The sequence below is a fragment of the Xyrauchen texanus genome, chromosome 16 (genome assembly GCF_025860055.1).
Source record: "Xyrauchen texanus isolate HMW12.3.18 chromosome 16, RBS_HiC_50CHRs, whole genome shotgun sequence".
NCBI lineage: Eukaryota > Metazoa > Chordata > Actinopteri > Cypriniformes > Catostomidae > Xyrauchen > Xyrauchen texanus.
The window spans coordinates 12,366,297-12,384,134 of record NC_068291.1 but is presented as its reverse complement, the minus strand read 5'-3'; the positions used below and the strand labels follow the sequence as shown (position 1 = coordinate 12,384,134).

Below are 17,838 nucleotides of genomic sequence, written 5' to 3'. Positions count from 1 at the left end.
TAAAACAATAGAGCGGGGTGTAATAATAACTTTATTGGATATTGCAGAAATAGGCTACCTTTTTTTTACTTTTTCAAATTTCCTATATATTTGTTTTGCAGATGATTTCTTATCAAAGTGCATTTATGTGACCCCTCTGACAAGAATACTCCCACAGGCATTTGAAAGAGCTCACAGTAAGCTTGCAACAAAACAAGCAATAATTACAACACAAGTAAAAGTAACAGTATGGAAGAGATAATGCAGGAAATACATTTTCCAAATTAAAGCACACACTGTAAAAAAATAAAATGACATTTTATCCAGCTTGGGTTTTTTTTTTTTTTTTTTTTTACTACAAAATGTGTATTACTTTGCATCTACATAAAAAAAAAAAAAAAACACATGATAGGCCAAATATTGTCCCAACTAGCCTAACTGAATGAACAACTTCATATTGAACAATGTTGCTGTTTGTTGCTGATAGCTGCTGTGTGGGGATGTTAGAGGTGCACTTAGTAATTTTTCTCATTAAAAAAATAAAAAAAGGACTTAAATTGTTTCTCACCCACACCTATCATATTCCTCTGAAGACTTGGATTTAACCACTACGTTCATTTGGATTATCTTTATGCTGCCTTTATGTGTTTGTTTTTTTAGCTTCAAAATATTGGTCACATTCACTTGCATTAAGCTGAAATATTCTGCTAAAACCTTTGTCTGTGTTCAGCACAAGAAAGAAAGTCATACACATCTGGGATGGCATGAGGGTTAGTAAATAATGAGAGATTTTTCATTTTTGGGTGAACTATCCCTTTAATGAGTTTTGTTGACTCTCAATGTTATTGAGGTTTGTGTGTTAAGTGTTGAGGTCTAATGTGTCTACGTGAAGCAATTTTGCATACTCTCTTGCTTTGTAAGACTACAAACGCTTCATGTAAAAGTTATTTAAAAACATATAATAGATTGAAAGGGTGTCAAAATGAAAGTTCTCGTATTGCGAAATTACTTGTTTCAAGAATTGTTGCATTTAGTAAACAAACAATTTCAAATGGACTAAACAAAGCAATGTTACTTAAGTGTGAAGACAGTTGTCGAGAGAACACAAAAATCATGGCAGGTATTGCATCTTTCAGCAAACCTTAACATACATATGTGGCCTTTAAGAACCAATGGACTGTGTAACATGGCTATGGCCAGCTAATGCATCAAAAGTTCATTTACACCGAAATTCTGCTTTAGTTTTGTGAATGAGGCCCAGTATTCTGTAATGGATATATGAAAATGCTATGACATTGCCATAAGCAATAAGACCACTTTGAACACATCATTACAATGTTCAATTCGTTTTTTTCTTCCAGTGCAACATAACAGTTCAATTTGAGCTCATAATGCATGCACTGTAAAAATTAATCCATGTGTAAATCCAAATATTTTACAGATTTGGTCTTTATATGGCTGAACTAACAAATATACATAAGCCTACTTGTATATTACCACTATAGCATATTTACAAATGTAACCAGAAAAAAATATTATAGTGGTACTCTCATTTACTGTGATCCACTTTTCTGAAACTCATTATCTGATGGATTGCATTCCTGTACAGCAGCTTTACGACCACGCAAGTAATGCACAAGCACTAATACGGCAAAAACAGCCATTATAATGAATATTATCAGACCAACATACTCCCCTGGGCTCGACAGTGACCCCCGGACAACGTAATTATGGGATGGTGTTGTGAATTCAAATTTGGGATTAAGAATGCATTCAGTTCCATTAACGAGAATAAAGGGATCAAAGCAAGCACATCTATAACTTCCAATCGTGTTCACGCACTTTTGTGCGCAGTCATGATTTGATTCGCATTCGTCTATATCTTCGCAGTTTTTTTCACTTGAAACAAATCCATCTGGGCACCGACACATAGTCCCGTCTCTCGCACAAATCGCCTCGCAAACGGTTGATGTGCAGTAGAAATCGCAACGGTGTGGGTCTCTTGCATTAGGACGGAATCGCTGCATACAAGAACACATATATCCAACAGCTACAGGAGTACATTCATGTTCACAGCGCGCTGACAGACACTGCTCATCGTCCAGGAAGGTCACACTCGATGCCTCACGTCCTGTGCAAAGATTTTTTTGATCGCCCTCACACAGAAATCCATCCAGCTTTTCTGCGCATGGCCTCTCCATCCATTTTCTGTCACTGGAGATAGACACGCAGAGTGGAGCGCACGCTATCTCTTCGCTCCCCCAGTTGGAGAATTCCGTGCCTTGCCCACCACTGGTCCATTCATATCCTCGTAATGAAATCGCGTTACTCGAACACTTCCCCTCTGGGAGATGCAGTCCTATCCAAAAATGTCCAATCGTGTTATCAAGAAGAAAGCCGACAACTTCATCTGATTTATTCGATCGGACAGACATTAACTGACCACCCTCTTCTCTGCACTTCTCATGAGCCGTATGAAAGTCCACTGGCATTTGGTAGAGATTTTTGCAGTCTTTTAAGTTGGTTGAGCAAGCACAGTGATGTACCATTCCCACACAAGGTGAAATGAACAAGGTAAACAAGATTGTTTGTCCATAAGAATCCATCCTATTGTCATTCTAACTTGAGACTGTATGGCGTAAAGCTTGAATATTCTATGTTCAGAAACCCCATGTACGATATAAACGTAAACATAGGAAGGAAACCCCTCCTGATAGAGCTGAGGAATGTTCCAGTGTGACTGTCAACTTGGTCAAATGCAGAGTACTGCGCTTATACTGCCCATATACTGTATACTTAGAGGAAAGCAACTCATGATTTTAAACCAAAAGCAATGTAGTATTTTCAAAAGGTACTGCTTCTATGTGGTCATCCATTATTCATTTACTCACTTGTTTGAAGATATACTTACAGTTATAACTTGATATAGCTTGTAGATTACTTATACCCAGTGTTGGGGAAATTACTCAAAATAAGTAATTTGACAATACAAATGACTGATTACTTCTCTGAAAAGATGACTTTACGGATTACTTCATCTAAAAAAGTAATCACATTACTAATTATTTTACTTTTAAGTTACTTTCGAAATAACATTTCCTAGAAAAGTTTTTGGTTTTCTGCTCAAATACAAAATGTCTATATATCCTGCTCGTTCATTGTCGCACACCCTTCAGCTGTCACAGAAACGCTAAAAGCCTACATATGAATTCATATTTTAAATGTATTTTACATATTATGTTAGTGCAAGTAATGTACTTAAAATGAATTACTTTAATTGAAAGTCAGTAACTGTTATCTGATTACAAGAATTTTAAATGTAATGTGTTATATTACTTTTTTGACTATTCACCTTATTCTTCGCCCGTTCTATTTCCCATGATTCATAGCGGGTTCAACTGACTAAACGGTTTTCTACTTCCGGTTGAAGTGTTTGTTTACATAGAATGCTAGCACTCGCGTAAAGGCTACAGTGATAGATTGTAGTTATTAAAGTATAAGATAATTGTTCTGTCAAGATGGGAATTAGTAGGTGGCTACACACCGCTGATGAAATCACAAAAGATCGTGATGGCGACCGTATCAGAGTGCCACATCCCTCAAAATTGACAGGTTGGGTGGATGACATGAAGCTATGGCCAGGAGTTAGCCATATTGACATGATTCATTATTTTATTTTTTTGGAGGGTGTAGATCGTGAGGAGATGCGAAATTACAAAAGCACCGAGGCCTTCAATTACTTCTTTAGTAATAAAGTCGGCCGCATTTCTTTGCTGAAGCACGGAGACTGTATTTTTGAAAGCAGAGGTAGACAGGAGTCAAAGTGCTAACCAGCCTAAGCTTATTGCTTGGGTTATGCTGCAGCAGTCAGGGGTAACAGAGACTGTCGGATGTTCATGTATTGCTGGATTAGGGAGATCGTGCAGATCAAAGAGCATAGGCTACATGTTAAACCTCTGTCCATGTTTCTCACACTGAAAACATTACAGTAAAAGCTTATGATAAATGGTGATGAAAGCTCTTCCTCGCGCAGGCTAACAACTACCTGGCCCACATTACGATAGCACTCATAGCATTAAATCTACAGTAACATTTAGTGGACAAAGGTATAAACCATTAATGGCCATGTTTTTAACATATTTACTCATAAATGGCATATTGTCTAAAAAAAGCTGTAGGTTAGACTGCCACAGATAACACGAATATGTCAGGCCGGTGGAGCTTGTAAAAATGTAAACACATTTACTCATAATGGGCATATTATTCATAAAAATATAGGTTAGGCTGCCCACAGATAACATAAATATTTTTGTAGCAGGCCGGTAGAGCTCGTAAAATGTAAACAACCGGAGGTAGCTAACGCAGCTAACCACTCTAAACGTCTACTCTCTGGCATTGAATATAGCTGATACGGAACCGGACACGGGCATTCTCTCCTTCTAATCATATGATCGAAGCACTCAGTTTCTAAAAAGTTTTTTATCTTCTTTGAAATGTTAAAACAACCAACAACAGCACATGTGGAACCTGAACTCATTCTCTCGCTGCTAGTAACTTACTGGTCGATCGCTACGAACCTGAAGTTGACAACCGGCGTCGTCGTCATGGCAGCGTGCATTGTTTAGAGCAGAATAAGGTGGATAGGTAATTAGATTACAGTAACTGATTACTTTGTAATCCGATACACACAACACTGCCCAAAACATAGAGACATACTAAGGACATCTTGCTTGAACAAATCTTTAAATCGATATGACATTTACACAGAGAACTGCAGTGACATCCGCCGGTGGGGCTTTATTTAAGGCTGCTTTATTTGCTCAAGTAAAATGAACAGAAAAGATGTACAATGATGAGAGAAAACAAAAATATTTGAGTAAAAATTACATAATATCATTTTTACATTTATTTATGTTTGTGAACTGTTCTGGAGCTTTTCGTTAGGCTCATGGACCTATAAGTAAAGGTGAGACTGTGGCGAATTGTCACATTTTTTACTGTTTTGCCCCAATTAATATTTCTCAAGGTAGGTTTATTTTTTGTCAATTTCTGTATTGACACATACCTTAAAGTCTTTGCTTCAGAAGTCTATAAAAAAATGTGAGCAGTTTATTTAGTGCATGTTGACCTTTTGTGACAACATTCCTCAATAGCGACGTGTTGTCACATGTTGTCATTAAATAGCTATTTATAGGCTTTTCTGCTAAATTTAAACAATTATTAAACCTAAAACAATTTTACAAAGTAAATACAAAAATATCAAATTTGATATTTGAATTTGTCGAAAATGAATTGTTTTGGCCAACTGAATTTGTAATTAATACATTGTATAATATTATAAAATAGGCCTATGAAACATGTGACAACCAGTGTTGGGTGTAATTTGATTACAAAGTAATTAGTTACTATAATCTAAATACCTAAATATTTAATATATTTAATTACTTTTACTAATTACTTGTGTAACATCTTACATTAATTAACAATCAACAATTATATTTTTATAAACTAACATTAACCAAGATTAATAAGAGCTTAAAAAAATCTGTTGTTGGTTCATGATATCTAATGGATTAACTACGTAATGTTAATGAATGGACCCATATTATAAGTTGTTACCACAATATTATGTAGACCCTAAAATACATTATGACAGCTGAACAAATACAACGTTTGTTCTATGAAAAGTGTTTTAGAAAGTAACTGATTAAAATTTTCGATAACTAAACTAATAAGTAATTTATTTTGAGTAACGAATTACTTATTTTGAGTAACTAATACCAACACTGGTGACAACTTGCCCAAAAACAGTGCACACTTAAAGGGATAGTTCACCCAAAATGTACAATTCTGTATTTACTCACTCTCATGCCATACCAGATGTGTATGACTTTCCTTCTGAAAAACACAAGATTTTTAAAAGACTATCTCAGTTCTGTTTGTCCTTACAATGCAAATTAATAGTGACCAGACATTTGAAGCTCCAAAAATCACATAATGGCCACATAAAAGTAAACCATAGGACTCCAGTGGTTAAATTCATATCTACAGAAGCGATATGATAAGTGTGGGTGAAAATTAGATAAAAATTTAAGTAATTTTTCACGGTAAATCTCCCCTTTCACTTTTACCTTTGTGGGAGATTTATGGTAAAAAAAATGTGTTTCTCACCCACACCTATCATATCACTTCTGAAGATATGGATTAAACCACTGGAGTCTTATGGATTACTTTGAAGCTCCTAAAATCTCATAAAGGCAGCATAAAAGGTCTGGTCACTATTCACTTGCATTATAAGGACCAACGGGCTGAGATATTCATCTAAAAATCTTTTGTTTGTGTTCTGCAGAAGAAAAGAAAGTCAGACACATCTGGGATGGCATGAAGGTGAGTAAAAGATGAGAGAATGTTCATTTTTTGGTGAAATATATAATTTACTTGATTACCAAACTAATACCAACATATTATTATGGTGAAATTTAAGTTTGGAGGACAGAATTCACATAAATTCTTCAAATGAGACATTTGGACTAAGCTTTTAAAATCAAAATACAAAACCACTGCTAGAGAAATCAAGCGTTTAGCATACGACAACTACCCCTAAAATCTCGCTAATTTTGCTTATGCCATTTTCAGCTAAAGTGAAGTTTTGCCTACAAGAACAATTATAGCTACCCAAAGTATTAAAGCAAATGTCTTCACATGGCTTATTGAGACATTCATCAATATCTATGCATGTCCCACTATTGTCTGATGATGAACTGCAACCTGGAAGACAGTAACTAGAGAATGAACCCTGTGAATTGAGACAGCCCTGGTCACATTTGAATTCAGTGCATTCATCCACGTCTTCATATTTCCCAGTGAAAAGTCTGAAACCTGGTTTACACTCACAAAAATAGCTTCCCGGATTGTTGACACATGTGTTCACTGCATATGCTTTGACAGCATTCATTGGTATCAACGCAGCTGATGTTGTCTGAAATCCATCCAGACGTGCGTATAAAAACCCAGTAGATGTCGATACGCACTTTGATTAGCATGGTGAATTTCCGCAGTTGCCTGTGACCGCACAACTAACTTTATCATCCTTCAGATAATAACCCTCATTACATTCACACCGCACACCTGCTGCAATGGTCTCTGAACAATGATGATCACACATCTTTCCATGCACGTTCTCAAAGGTTCTTTTTCCAGTTGGAATATTTGGAAACTGTTGGCTCCGATGTCCATTTGAAGCCATGTCACTCTGCACTAAAATTAGCACACCCTCTTTTGGCCAATGCAAGTCTTATCCAAAGTTTAGAATGGCTGATTTAACAATCTCTAATTCATTGTAATTCCTCATAGTGACCAAATTACCGCCATTTTCAATACAGTTTTCATGACATTTTTCAAAAAGTTCCTCCACCAAATGCAATGTAAGGCAAGCCTCAGCCATGCACGTTGTGATCATCGATTGGTCCTGCCAGCGACAAAAGTGGACAGCAGCAGAAACAGTAAGCGCATCAAACCGTCACTATCATCAATATGAAAAAACCTATTATTCACAAATATTCCTTCCAAGTGCAAAAACAATGCTGTGGTGAATCAAATGGCTAGCTCAAACTGATGCATCCTGTTTAGAGCATTTGTCTCTTCTCAGAGTGAGTTCCTGTTGGCAACAAAAACAATTGCCTGGTTGCTTATTGTTTTGACTAGATTCCCAGACATGTCAGCCTATGGCGGCTCAAAAATGCGACACTACTCCAAAATTTAAGCTTTAAGCATTTGCATTTACCTGGGTCAAACTGTGCATCTTCTTGAAATAAATAAGTTTTTTGGATATGTTTTATGTGTCATTAGGATTACATATTGTCTTCAGAATATTTATTCTTGGAATATATTATCTACACTTGCAGAGGTACTTATTATTGGACCATAAACCTTTAAAAAAATAAGACGCTTAAATATAATTTGACACTCGATGGATGTACTGTCACATCGTCTTCTACAGCGAAGAACTTAGGTGTTGTATTTGATAGCAATCTGTCCTTTGCAAATCACATATCCAGAAATATTGCACATTTTTCACACATAAATAACTAATATTGGTATTATATTCATGCTTTTTAGCCAGAGGGGAACTGGCCCCCACAGTGAGCCTGGTTTCCCCCAAGGTTATTTTTCCCCAGTAACAAACATTTTTTGTGCAAGTTTTGTGTTACTTGCCCCAGTCGGATTAAGCTTGCTCACTTGGGGTCTAAAAATAATTTTCTATTCATTTTCTATTGTTTATTTTAAGGCGCAATTTACAATCATGTTTTTTAATAAACCGCACTATTATGACTCGAAGACATGACTATATTACAGCTGCTTTGAAATTTGATGTTGTGAAAAGCACTATGCAAATAAAAAATGACTTGACTTGCCATGTCTACAACTGTTTGTTTCACCATTTAAAAATATCAAAGCTTCACAATACACACACACATTCTGCTTGTTCAGTTTACTTAATAAAAATGAACTGAAGCAACACGATTCTAGAACATTTGGTCACAACTTGATTTTATAGCATTCTATCTATTTACATTTGTCAAATTGAAATGTACTCAATTAATTTCAGTTGGAACTACATGAATACTTTTTGTGGAGTTAAAGGGATACTTCACCCAGAAGAATGAAGAAAGAAAGTCATACTCATCTAGGATGGCAAGATGGCGGGTGAATGATGAGAGAATTTTCATTTTTTGTTGAACTAACTCTTAGCATTGATAAAACTGGGCAGGGGATTTCCATTTTCCAGCATGCTTTGCATGGCACTAGATGGGGAGAACAAGTGTTGACATTAAGTGTTGTTTTATGCATTGTTGAACAAGATACGAATATCAGGAGATTTGTTCATGTTTAATGTTCTAATATAATGGTATTTAAAAAGAGTGTATACTTGGCAGAGGAACCAGGCAGTACATTTTAATGAACCACGATGCTGAATTTATATTTCAAGAATGTGACTGTTCTCTACAGTAGAGGTCTGAAAAAAGTGTCATATATGGCTCTTTATTTCCGGCATAATTTTTAAAAAGTAGCCGGGGAACCAACAGGCCTGACATATCCCCCACCCCTCCCATCCTGGAGTGGAGGTGTTGCCCTTTCAGCCGTTCTTCTGCCGGCTGGTCTTCCCCGCCTCCTGGGAACATGAGTAGGACAAGGAGAGGGAGAGGGGAGAGGGAAATATAGTGGGAGAGCCTGAGAGAGAGAAAGGAGGCTTTCTCTCTCAAAAAATGTCAAAAAATTCACGAGGGCCGAGATCACGCACCCTTTTGCGTGATGTAAACATGTTGGCAAGTTCATGCAAGAACTGCAAGAAATGAAAGCGCATTATTGAGTAGCGGAGAAGAGCATAGACTTTCATACATTTTCATACATTCAACTGCGGCGATATCTTGGAACGGTCAACAAGGAGAGTAGTTTGAATGCAAGTGAATGGAGGAGATGCCTCAGGCTGAGCTCCTTCTCAGACCGCTGCATATACTGCTTTTGTGTTGAAACAGTATCACAGTCCAGAGGAACGTCTGCTAATAAGGTATCATATACATATGAATATCTATGCAGAGGAGGCTTTCGCTCTTACGTCACACAAGAGGCAGTTTGAAACATTTTTTGTAAATAAAAGTTGTAAAAATGTATCTATTTCTTACACACACCAAGTGTTTCACTTCAGAAGACATTAATTAATCCATTGGAGTCGTATGGTTTACTTCTATTATAACTATATGAGCTTTTTGGTGTATAAAACATTTAGCACCCAATGATTTGCCTACAGACCTACAGAGCTGAGATGTTCTTCCAAAAATCTTCATTCATGTTCTGCTAAAGGAAGTACACATGTGTCATACACATCTGGGGGTAAATGAGGACAGAATTTTCTTTCTTGGGGAACTATTCATTTAGGTCACCGGCACAGAAGAAATCCACTCAACACATGTTCACAGACTGAGTTCTTCCGCTGCACTCTTGCGAATAATCTCATTATAAACATCAAGGTGCAGAAACGGTGTAAATAAGAAATGTATTGTGCAGTGTATACATCTTTGCTTAGGACGGGAGCTTTGGCAAGAGTGCAGAAGTGATTGACAACTCCATTGATTATGAAGGGAGTGTTCTTTGCTCACTTTCTGTAAATAATTAATCACAATTTGAATTACAATTGTTTTTCATGTTGCTAAGAGGAACAAAGTGAAGTTGACCATTTCGTAACTGTCTTGATTAACTGAGGCATAGAACAGCAATGAATTAATTCAGGAACATAGTTCTCATCTTGTGTGGGATGTGTAGCATAATACAGCATGCAATACATTTATATTAATCAATGTTATTAATAGGTTTTTACAAGATCAATTTATATTATTCAATAATTCAATTATGATTTTAATCATAATCGTGCAGCCCTCCGCCAACAACTCATAAGAATACAACTCCTGCAGTGTAACAAGCTTATTGGGTCCTGCGGCTACCGCAAGTAAAGTCTTGGCCTCTACATGGCAGTTATAACCATAAATCACTAATGATTGCTTTGTGTTGTTAGACCATCATTCTTGCACTTATAATTACTTCAAAGTAATGGTGAAGATGCCACGCCAACTGTGGTTGAAACAGTTATCACATTTAGTGCACTAGTAATACAATGAGGTCTTGACTAAGAACATAAGCCAAGACCCAGATCCAGACCAAACCTGCGTTTATATGAGACCATGACCCCAACTCCGATGCTACGCTGGAGATTTGGGGGTTTCCATTGTGGAAATGAATGCTGCTTGTGCTTAGGTTGAAGGTGGACTATCAAGTTCAAGTGAGACTTGATTTGAGTACTGCTTAGCTCTATAAGTAGTTGCAATTAAATTGACAATTTCACTGTCATTACACTTGCTCACCTGGCAAATACTAATGATTAATAAAATAAATGTAAGAAAATGATTTGAATAAACCCTTAGTAAATTGAGTTTGATAAACCTAATGAAGTTATGAACTGACTTAATCTGAATGAAAAACTTTGCATTGCTTGCGAATACTTTCTCAAATGAAATTAAGAAAGGGTAATGACTTGCGAACCATCTGAATAGGAATTTTTTGAGTGTACTGTCATCCATGCAGTTTTCCATGAAGAATCATACCTACTTTGTGCCCAGAGTAGAGCAATTTAACAATGACAGATACAGTTTAATTTAGAAAGGGTTATAAATTGAGTGTCCAGTATAACCCATTAAAGGGCTGGCATGCATAAAAAAGATTAAGCAAACATAATCTGATTGCTGTGTCATTGGGAAAGATGAGCAAATGTGAAGTAATCGAGGGTCTTTGTACTATGATCCACAAAATCCAAATGCATTATTAGTTAAAATTTTTCTATTTCATTTATTTTTAATGGATTATTTTACTAATATGGCATGCATACATTTGGCATTTGGCTCTATGCCGAAGACTAGATCAAAATACTAATAATTCACTTTACCACTTTATACCAATTTATACTTTATAATATCACACATATTATTTATATTACAAAGACAACATGTAGTTGAGAAAAAAAATATATGAAAATATTTATTTTCAAAATGAATATTACTTTGTATTAAGCTGACATTTATTGAAATTTTCCATGGACCCCCTATCACCCACAGGAGTTCCTGGACCCCAGTTTGAAAGCCCCTGACACAAGTTATATAATATGGAAAGATGGCAGACTAAACATGACGCATTAAATATCCTCAAGAAAGAATCTTGAGAATTAAAAAAAATAAATACATTTGTGATTGTTTTTTCTCTTATTTGCACTGGAAAAATCCATTCAACATGGTTATGTCTTGCCATTGTGTTTATTGCCTGGCTGCTACTGGTAAACACAGCAATGAATCACATCCTGTGTTTGTGTTCAGTGGTCCAGCGCCTCTATTTCAGTGGCAGGAAATGACCCAAACACCCTTCAGGTAGAGCTAATATCAATGCAGTAGAGGTTGCTTATTTTTTCTTTAGTCATAAGGAATTGTTCTCCTTCCTAATATTTTGCATTATATGGGAGGTTGCAAGATAAAACAATAAGATACAAGAAACACATTGTCTTTATTACATGAATTAAAGTTAGCATATAAGTGGTTAAACATTGCTTATCATGACATTAATGTCATAGGACATAGAAAATATTATAAATAGAGCATTTTACTGGGGCGGCACGGTGGTGCAGCACTGTCGCCTCACAGCAAGAAGGTCGTGGGTTCAAACCCTGGTTGCCCCGGCCTTTCTGTGTGGAGTTTGCATGTTCTCCCCATGTCTGCGTGGGTTCTCTCCGGGTACTCCGGCTTCCTCCCACCATCCAAAAGACATGCAGGCTAGGTTAATTGGTGTCTCCAAAAAAATTGCCCTAGGTGTGGATGTGGAGGTGAGTGTGAGTGTATGTCTGTCTATGTGTGGCCCTGCGATGGACTGGCGACCTGTCCAGGGTGTCCCCCGCCTTTCGCCCAATGTTAGCTGGGATAGGCTCCAGCCCCAACCATCGTGGTTGACGATGGATGGATGGATGGATGAATGGCATTTTACTGCAGATTAGAGCTGTTTTGCCATGCATGCTCTTGGTGAGTCATTTCAACGAAGCCCATTTTCATAAACATAATATCTTATCATTGTTAACATTTGGATATGTCTCTAAGATTATTATTATTCCAATTCAGTGCCAAAATAAATCAACCTATTGTTCATTTGCAGACAAATGTCTGTAGGTGTGTACATCACCCTTCCTCTATCTTTCCTTGCAATGCCAAATACCCCACTAGTAATATCTGTGATAACAAAGCAAGGGCTTCTTTCTAAGAAACACTCTAAGAAAGCCTTTGTGATTGTTATAATGAAGTAAGGACCATTATACATTGCAACATTCTATTGTCATTATATATATATCTTTTTTTCATTTTATCATGTTGTTTTTGTTGTTTATACCTTTAGAAGACAGCATAACAGTACATCCATCGAGAATCAAATGATATTTTAGCAGCTTATATTTAGAGGTTTCTGGTCCAATAATTAGTACCTCTGTTTTGTTGGAATTGAGTGTAATGACATTTCTGGCCATCCAATCTTTGATTTCATTGTTAAACTCTGCTAATTTGGAGAATTGTGATATTTTGTTGGGAGGAAATATAAAGTTGGGTATCATCGACATAACAGTGGAAACTGTATTCCACGATTCCTGATAATATCTCCCAGGGGAAGCATATATAAGAAGAAAAGTAGAAGCCCTAAAACGGATCCCTGTAGCACTCCATACTTAACTTTTCTCATTTACACATACAAAGTGGTAGCAGTCTGATAAATAGGACCATGCTAATGTAAGTCCACTAATGTCAACATAATTCTCCAGCCTATTCAAGAGAATGTCTGGATCTGTGGGGTCGAAGGCAGCACTAAGCTCTAAAAGCACTAGAAGAGAAATGCAGCTGTGATCAGATGACAAGTTATTTGCAACTGAAAAGTGCAGTCTCTGTTCTATGATGGGGCCTATATACCATTTATCTATATATCCTATGCTATCCGGACACCACTCAGACATTCAGCCATTCAGTGACACTAATCTAAGATCAAATGTTTTGCAAAGGAATTTTTATTTTGTCATCATTTATTATGATGTGGCTATCATCCATTTAGAAAAGCTACAGGGTCGACAAACCGTTTGTACATACTGAATAAGTAAATTGCATTTTTCTTATTCAGTCAAAAATAGAAAACAAAAACATACAACCAAACAAGTGAAGAAGCAACGGCATTCTGTTGCTTGTGCTTCCCATTACAAAATAAGTGTTAATAAATGATTGCAGAATTTTCTTATTAAAGGGATAGTTCACCCAAAAAGGAAAATGCCCTTATAATTTAATATACCACAGTTAGTTCCGGCCCTCGAATCTGATTGGATGAGAGACGTTCCATGAGCACTGATGGTGTGACAGCATCAGCACTCGGATGCTTCACTGTGGGTGTATCAACTCCACGTTCATGCAGTTTAAACTAAAGTGTATCTGTTAGGAGTTACTGGTTTTATTTTTAAAATTACATATGTTAGCCAGCAGGTGGTGGCAAAAGATCATTTTTGTGTGTAATAGCCAGTTGGTGACGTTAAGTGAATCTGTTAGTCATTGTTTACATAGAACTGCGCTCCGTGATCGCTCGTATTGATAATACATTACCAAAACTAGGAAATAGCTTTAAACGGCTTCAAACGGACAACTTCAGGATTAAGGCTCATGCTGAGAGACACAACAGACTGATTTATTACAGAACTCAAGTGCTTACCTTTTATCGGATTTTCCACATTGGATACATACTGTTTAAAATGGCGGAGGACATCGCTGTGTCTATAATGAATGACTCTCACACACCGGCTACCACGAACTAGAGATGAATACCTCTGCTTGGACATCTGTTTTCCACTGAGAAAGCTGACCGCATCTCTGATTCAGTGTGGCATGAGACGGTGATTTATTGGCATGATTGTGTTTACATACAATATTGCCAAAGCATTAATACACAAAACAGACAATGTTAATAATGATAAGATAGAATTAAAGACAAATAATAATGATAAGATAGAATTAAAATAAGGTGCCAGGTAATGAATCAAATAAAATATAAAACTCTAATAACAATATACTCTACACAATATAAAATAAAATAAGCATTTAACAGGACATTATGAACATAAGAGAATAAAAGTACTGTGAATTAAGTACATTAAGGCAGTAATTGGTTTCTGAGGGTGTGCAGCTCAAAAATGAATTTAGCTGCAACTGATGCATGACGGTCATCCCCCAGTAACACCAGCATCTGATCTGATCTCCCCAGTAACACCAGCATCTGATCTGGTTCTGCTGAACTGGAAAACTGTGTCATGAGGTTTGAGAGTTTGTGGAGGTATCTCTCTCTCACCTCTGTAAATTCCTCACAGTGAAGGAGAAAGTGTGTCTCTGTCTCGACCTCACCCGTGTCACAGTGAGCACAGACTCGCTCTTCCTTTGGAAGCCATGTTTGTCTGTGTCTGCCTTTTTCTATGGCCAGACTGTGATCACGGAGTCTGTATTTGGTGAGGATCCGTCTCTGTTTTGGATCTCTTACAGTGTGCAGATATTCTGGCAGATTATATGTTCTGTTTAGGGCCTGATAACATTCCAGTTTGCTTTGGTTTTTACTTTCATTTTCCCAATGTTCCAAATATGAATGTTTGCTTTCTTTTATGATTTGATTTATTCTGATTTGGTTTAGTTCAGCAGTGCTGGTCTGAAACTGTTTTTTGTTAGTTGTTAGTGGGTTTGTGTGTTTCAGAGCCAGCTGACAAAGGGGACTGGTTTTAGGCTTCAGCTCTTGGGTTTTAAGGGCTTCATGTTGCAGTGTGTTAGGGGAACTTGAATTTAGGTGTGTCCAACATTTGAGGGATCGTGAGGGAACCTCACATTTCTTTTTTCATGATTGATAGGCTGTTTTTTTAAAGTCTCTTTGTACCAAATGATGAGTCTCTTCCGCGTTTCACGTTACAGTTTTTAAGTGATGGCAATAATATTTCCCTGTACCCTAAAGGGCAGTGACTGTCCACGTCTGATCTGCACAATGTTTCTTGCAGAATAATGATGTCCTGGTTATAAATGTTTTTCGGGAACTCTGTTTTTAAAGTCTTGGCCCCTAAGATTGTGGAGTAGAGGCCTTGAATATTCCAAGAGCTTATAGTGAAAGAAGTCATAGTGGAATAAAGTGAGGTGTTTTGGTGGTCCAGCTGGCTTACCCCAGCATTCTACAGATGAGATGTAGAAGATGTTTCACCTCTAATGTCTGAGGAGTCCGTGTGTATTTTTCCCTTCAAATAAATGAGAATAGTTTGAATTTTCTTTTAATACATTTATGTATGACTGCACAATATGTTATAACCATAAGGACAGTGCATAATAGACTGACTGAGATATGAGTTCCAAGTAATGTTGCAGCCTGGTTTCATGAACAAAGATTAGGTTGAACATTTAAATACATTGAAGCTGGGATCTCTGGTCACAAGATTGGAAAAAGCTGTGAATAGATGTGAGATAACATTTGTGGACAATAACAGCAATGTAATAACTTTGTATTAATGTAGTTCCTTTTCCAGAAACAAAAACCCAGACAGATTTAAACATACCTCCCCCATTGGCTCCATATGGCATGTGCCTCAACATCAACATGAATGAGCACAACACAAAGACAGGCAAGGTTGCAGAAGATCCTTTGCCGTTCCTGGACCAAGACTATGGGATTTTACTTAATATGTGTCTCGAGAAGAGAGTGAGATTTGTTGACGATTACTTGCCGCCAGAACCTTGTTCCATCAGTGAAGGGCAGCTGACTTCATGAGCCGACTCAAGTAAAGTGGTTAAGGCCAATGGTACCTAAGCTTTCTGTCTGCTTGAGACCCCATCTTAAAATGTTTTTGGCAAAACTGCAGAAACAGAAGTAGTTATTTTAGTTTAATTCTGAAAGAGTGACATTTAAAGGAAACTGACTAAAAACAAGAAAATTGCATGAAAAATATTTTTGGCATTGCTGAAAATGACCTGTAGTCATGTATTTCAGCATAACCTACCCTCATTAAGAAAAAGAAAACACCACTGCAAATGGCAATTAGATGCTCTTGTTAAAGGTCTGTGTAAAACAGCTCAAGGATGGGGCAAGGAGGAGGCGAGAACCGGCTTTTCAACATAAATAATATTTTAATGAAAAACTTAACAGTACACATAAACAAACACACATGGCGGACATGTCCGCTAACGATCTCTCTCTCTCGCACAGCCCTCTGCTGTCGGCCTTTAAACCTCAGGGACAGATAATTAGCCTAATCACGGACCGGGCGCGCAGGATCACGACCCGGCCCCGCCCTCCACCCTGCCACATTCCTCCCCGCTCTCTCAGGCTGGGGAGCCCCGGCCTGACGTACATCCCCCTCTTTCCCTGGGGGAAGGGCGCCTTCCGCTGTCTGCCGGCAGGTCATCCCCATCTACCTGGACGAGGGAGGGACAAGGGAGGGAAACAGAACTAATTAAAATGGGGGTACTTCCTGTAAGAGTGTAGTACCCCCAAAACTATAAATTTTAAGAGAGGTAAAGGCCAACGCAGAGCGACAGTGAGAGAGAGAGAGGAGAGAGAGAGATGAGAAAAAAAAAACTCTTACTCGCCAGTTCTCCGACACGCCGCAGCTTGTTCCTCGGCCACTCCTCCACCCTTTGTCGGACGACAGCCGGCCTCCGGCGGATCCGCGGCAGTCCTCCAGCCCCTGGCGGACGGAACACCCCGCTGCCCCGGGACTAGAAGGGTCTCCCCGCCCCTGGCAGCGGTTCTCCCGCTCCAGGCGGTCGGCAGTGAGCCCCTCCCCGCCAGGGTCGGCGGTCTCCAACCCCGCCGCGTTCAGCGGCCGGTAGGCGACTCCTCCGCCCCTGGCAGCGGTTCTCTCGCCCAGGCGGTCGGCTAGGAGCCCCTCCTCCCTCGCGGTCGGCGGCCATCGCCCTCGCCAGGCGGCTGGGCTCCTCGCCCCCGGCAGATGGCGCGGCTGTCTCGCTAGAGTGGACGGTAGTGGCGAGAACTCTACTGCGGCGCGATCCCTCCTCCCTCCCGGCTTTCGCACCAGTGTAAAACAGCTCAAGGATGGGGCAAGGAGGAGGCGAGAACCGCTTTTCAACATAAATAATATTTTAATGAAAAACTTAACAGTACACATAAACAAACACACATGGCGGACATGTCCGCTAACGATCTCTCTCTCTCGCACAGCCCTCTGCTGTCGGCCTTTAAACCTCAGGGACAGATAATTAGCCTAATACG

At 38.3% G+C, this 17,838-nt stretch overlaps 1 protein-coding gene and 1 pseudogene across 1 annotated transcript; both read right to left on the bottom strand.

The window, feature by feature from the left end:
- Positions 1–312: 312 nt before the first annotated feature.
- On the bottom strand, positions 313–3,470 carry LOC127657011 (thrombomodulin). Its single transcript, XM_052145625.1, has one exon. It carries the CDS (start codon positions 2,583–2,585, stop codon positions 1,533–1,535), a length of 1,053 nt encoding a protein of 350 aa, XP_052001585.1. The 5' UTR covers positions 2,586–3,470; the 3' UTR covers positions 313–1,532.
- Positions 3,471–5,330: 1,860 nt separating this feature from the next.
- LOC127657348 (complement component C1q receptor-like) lies at positions 5,331–7,525 on the bottom strand (annotated as a pseudogene).
- Between the last annotated feature and the right edge of the window lie 10,313 nt (positions 7,526–17,838).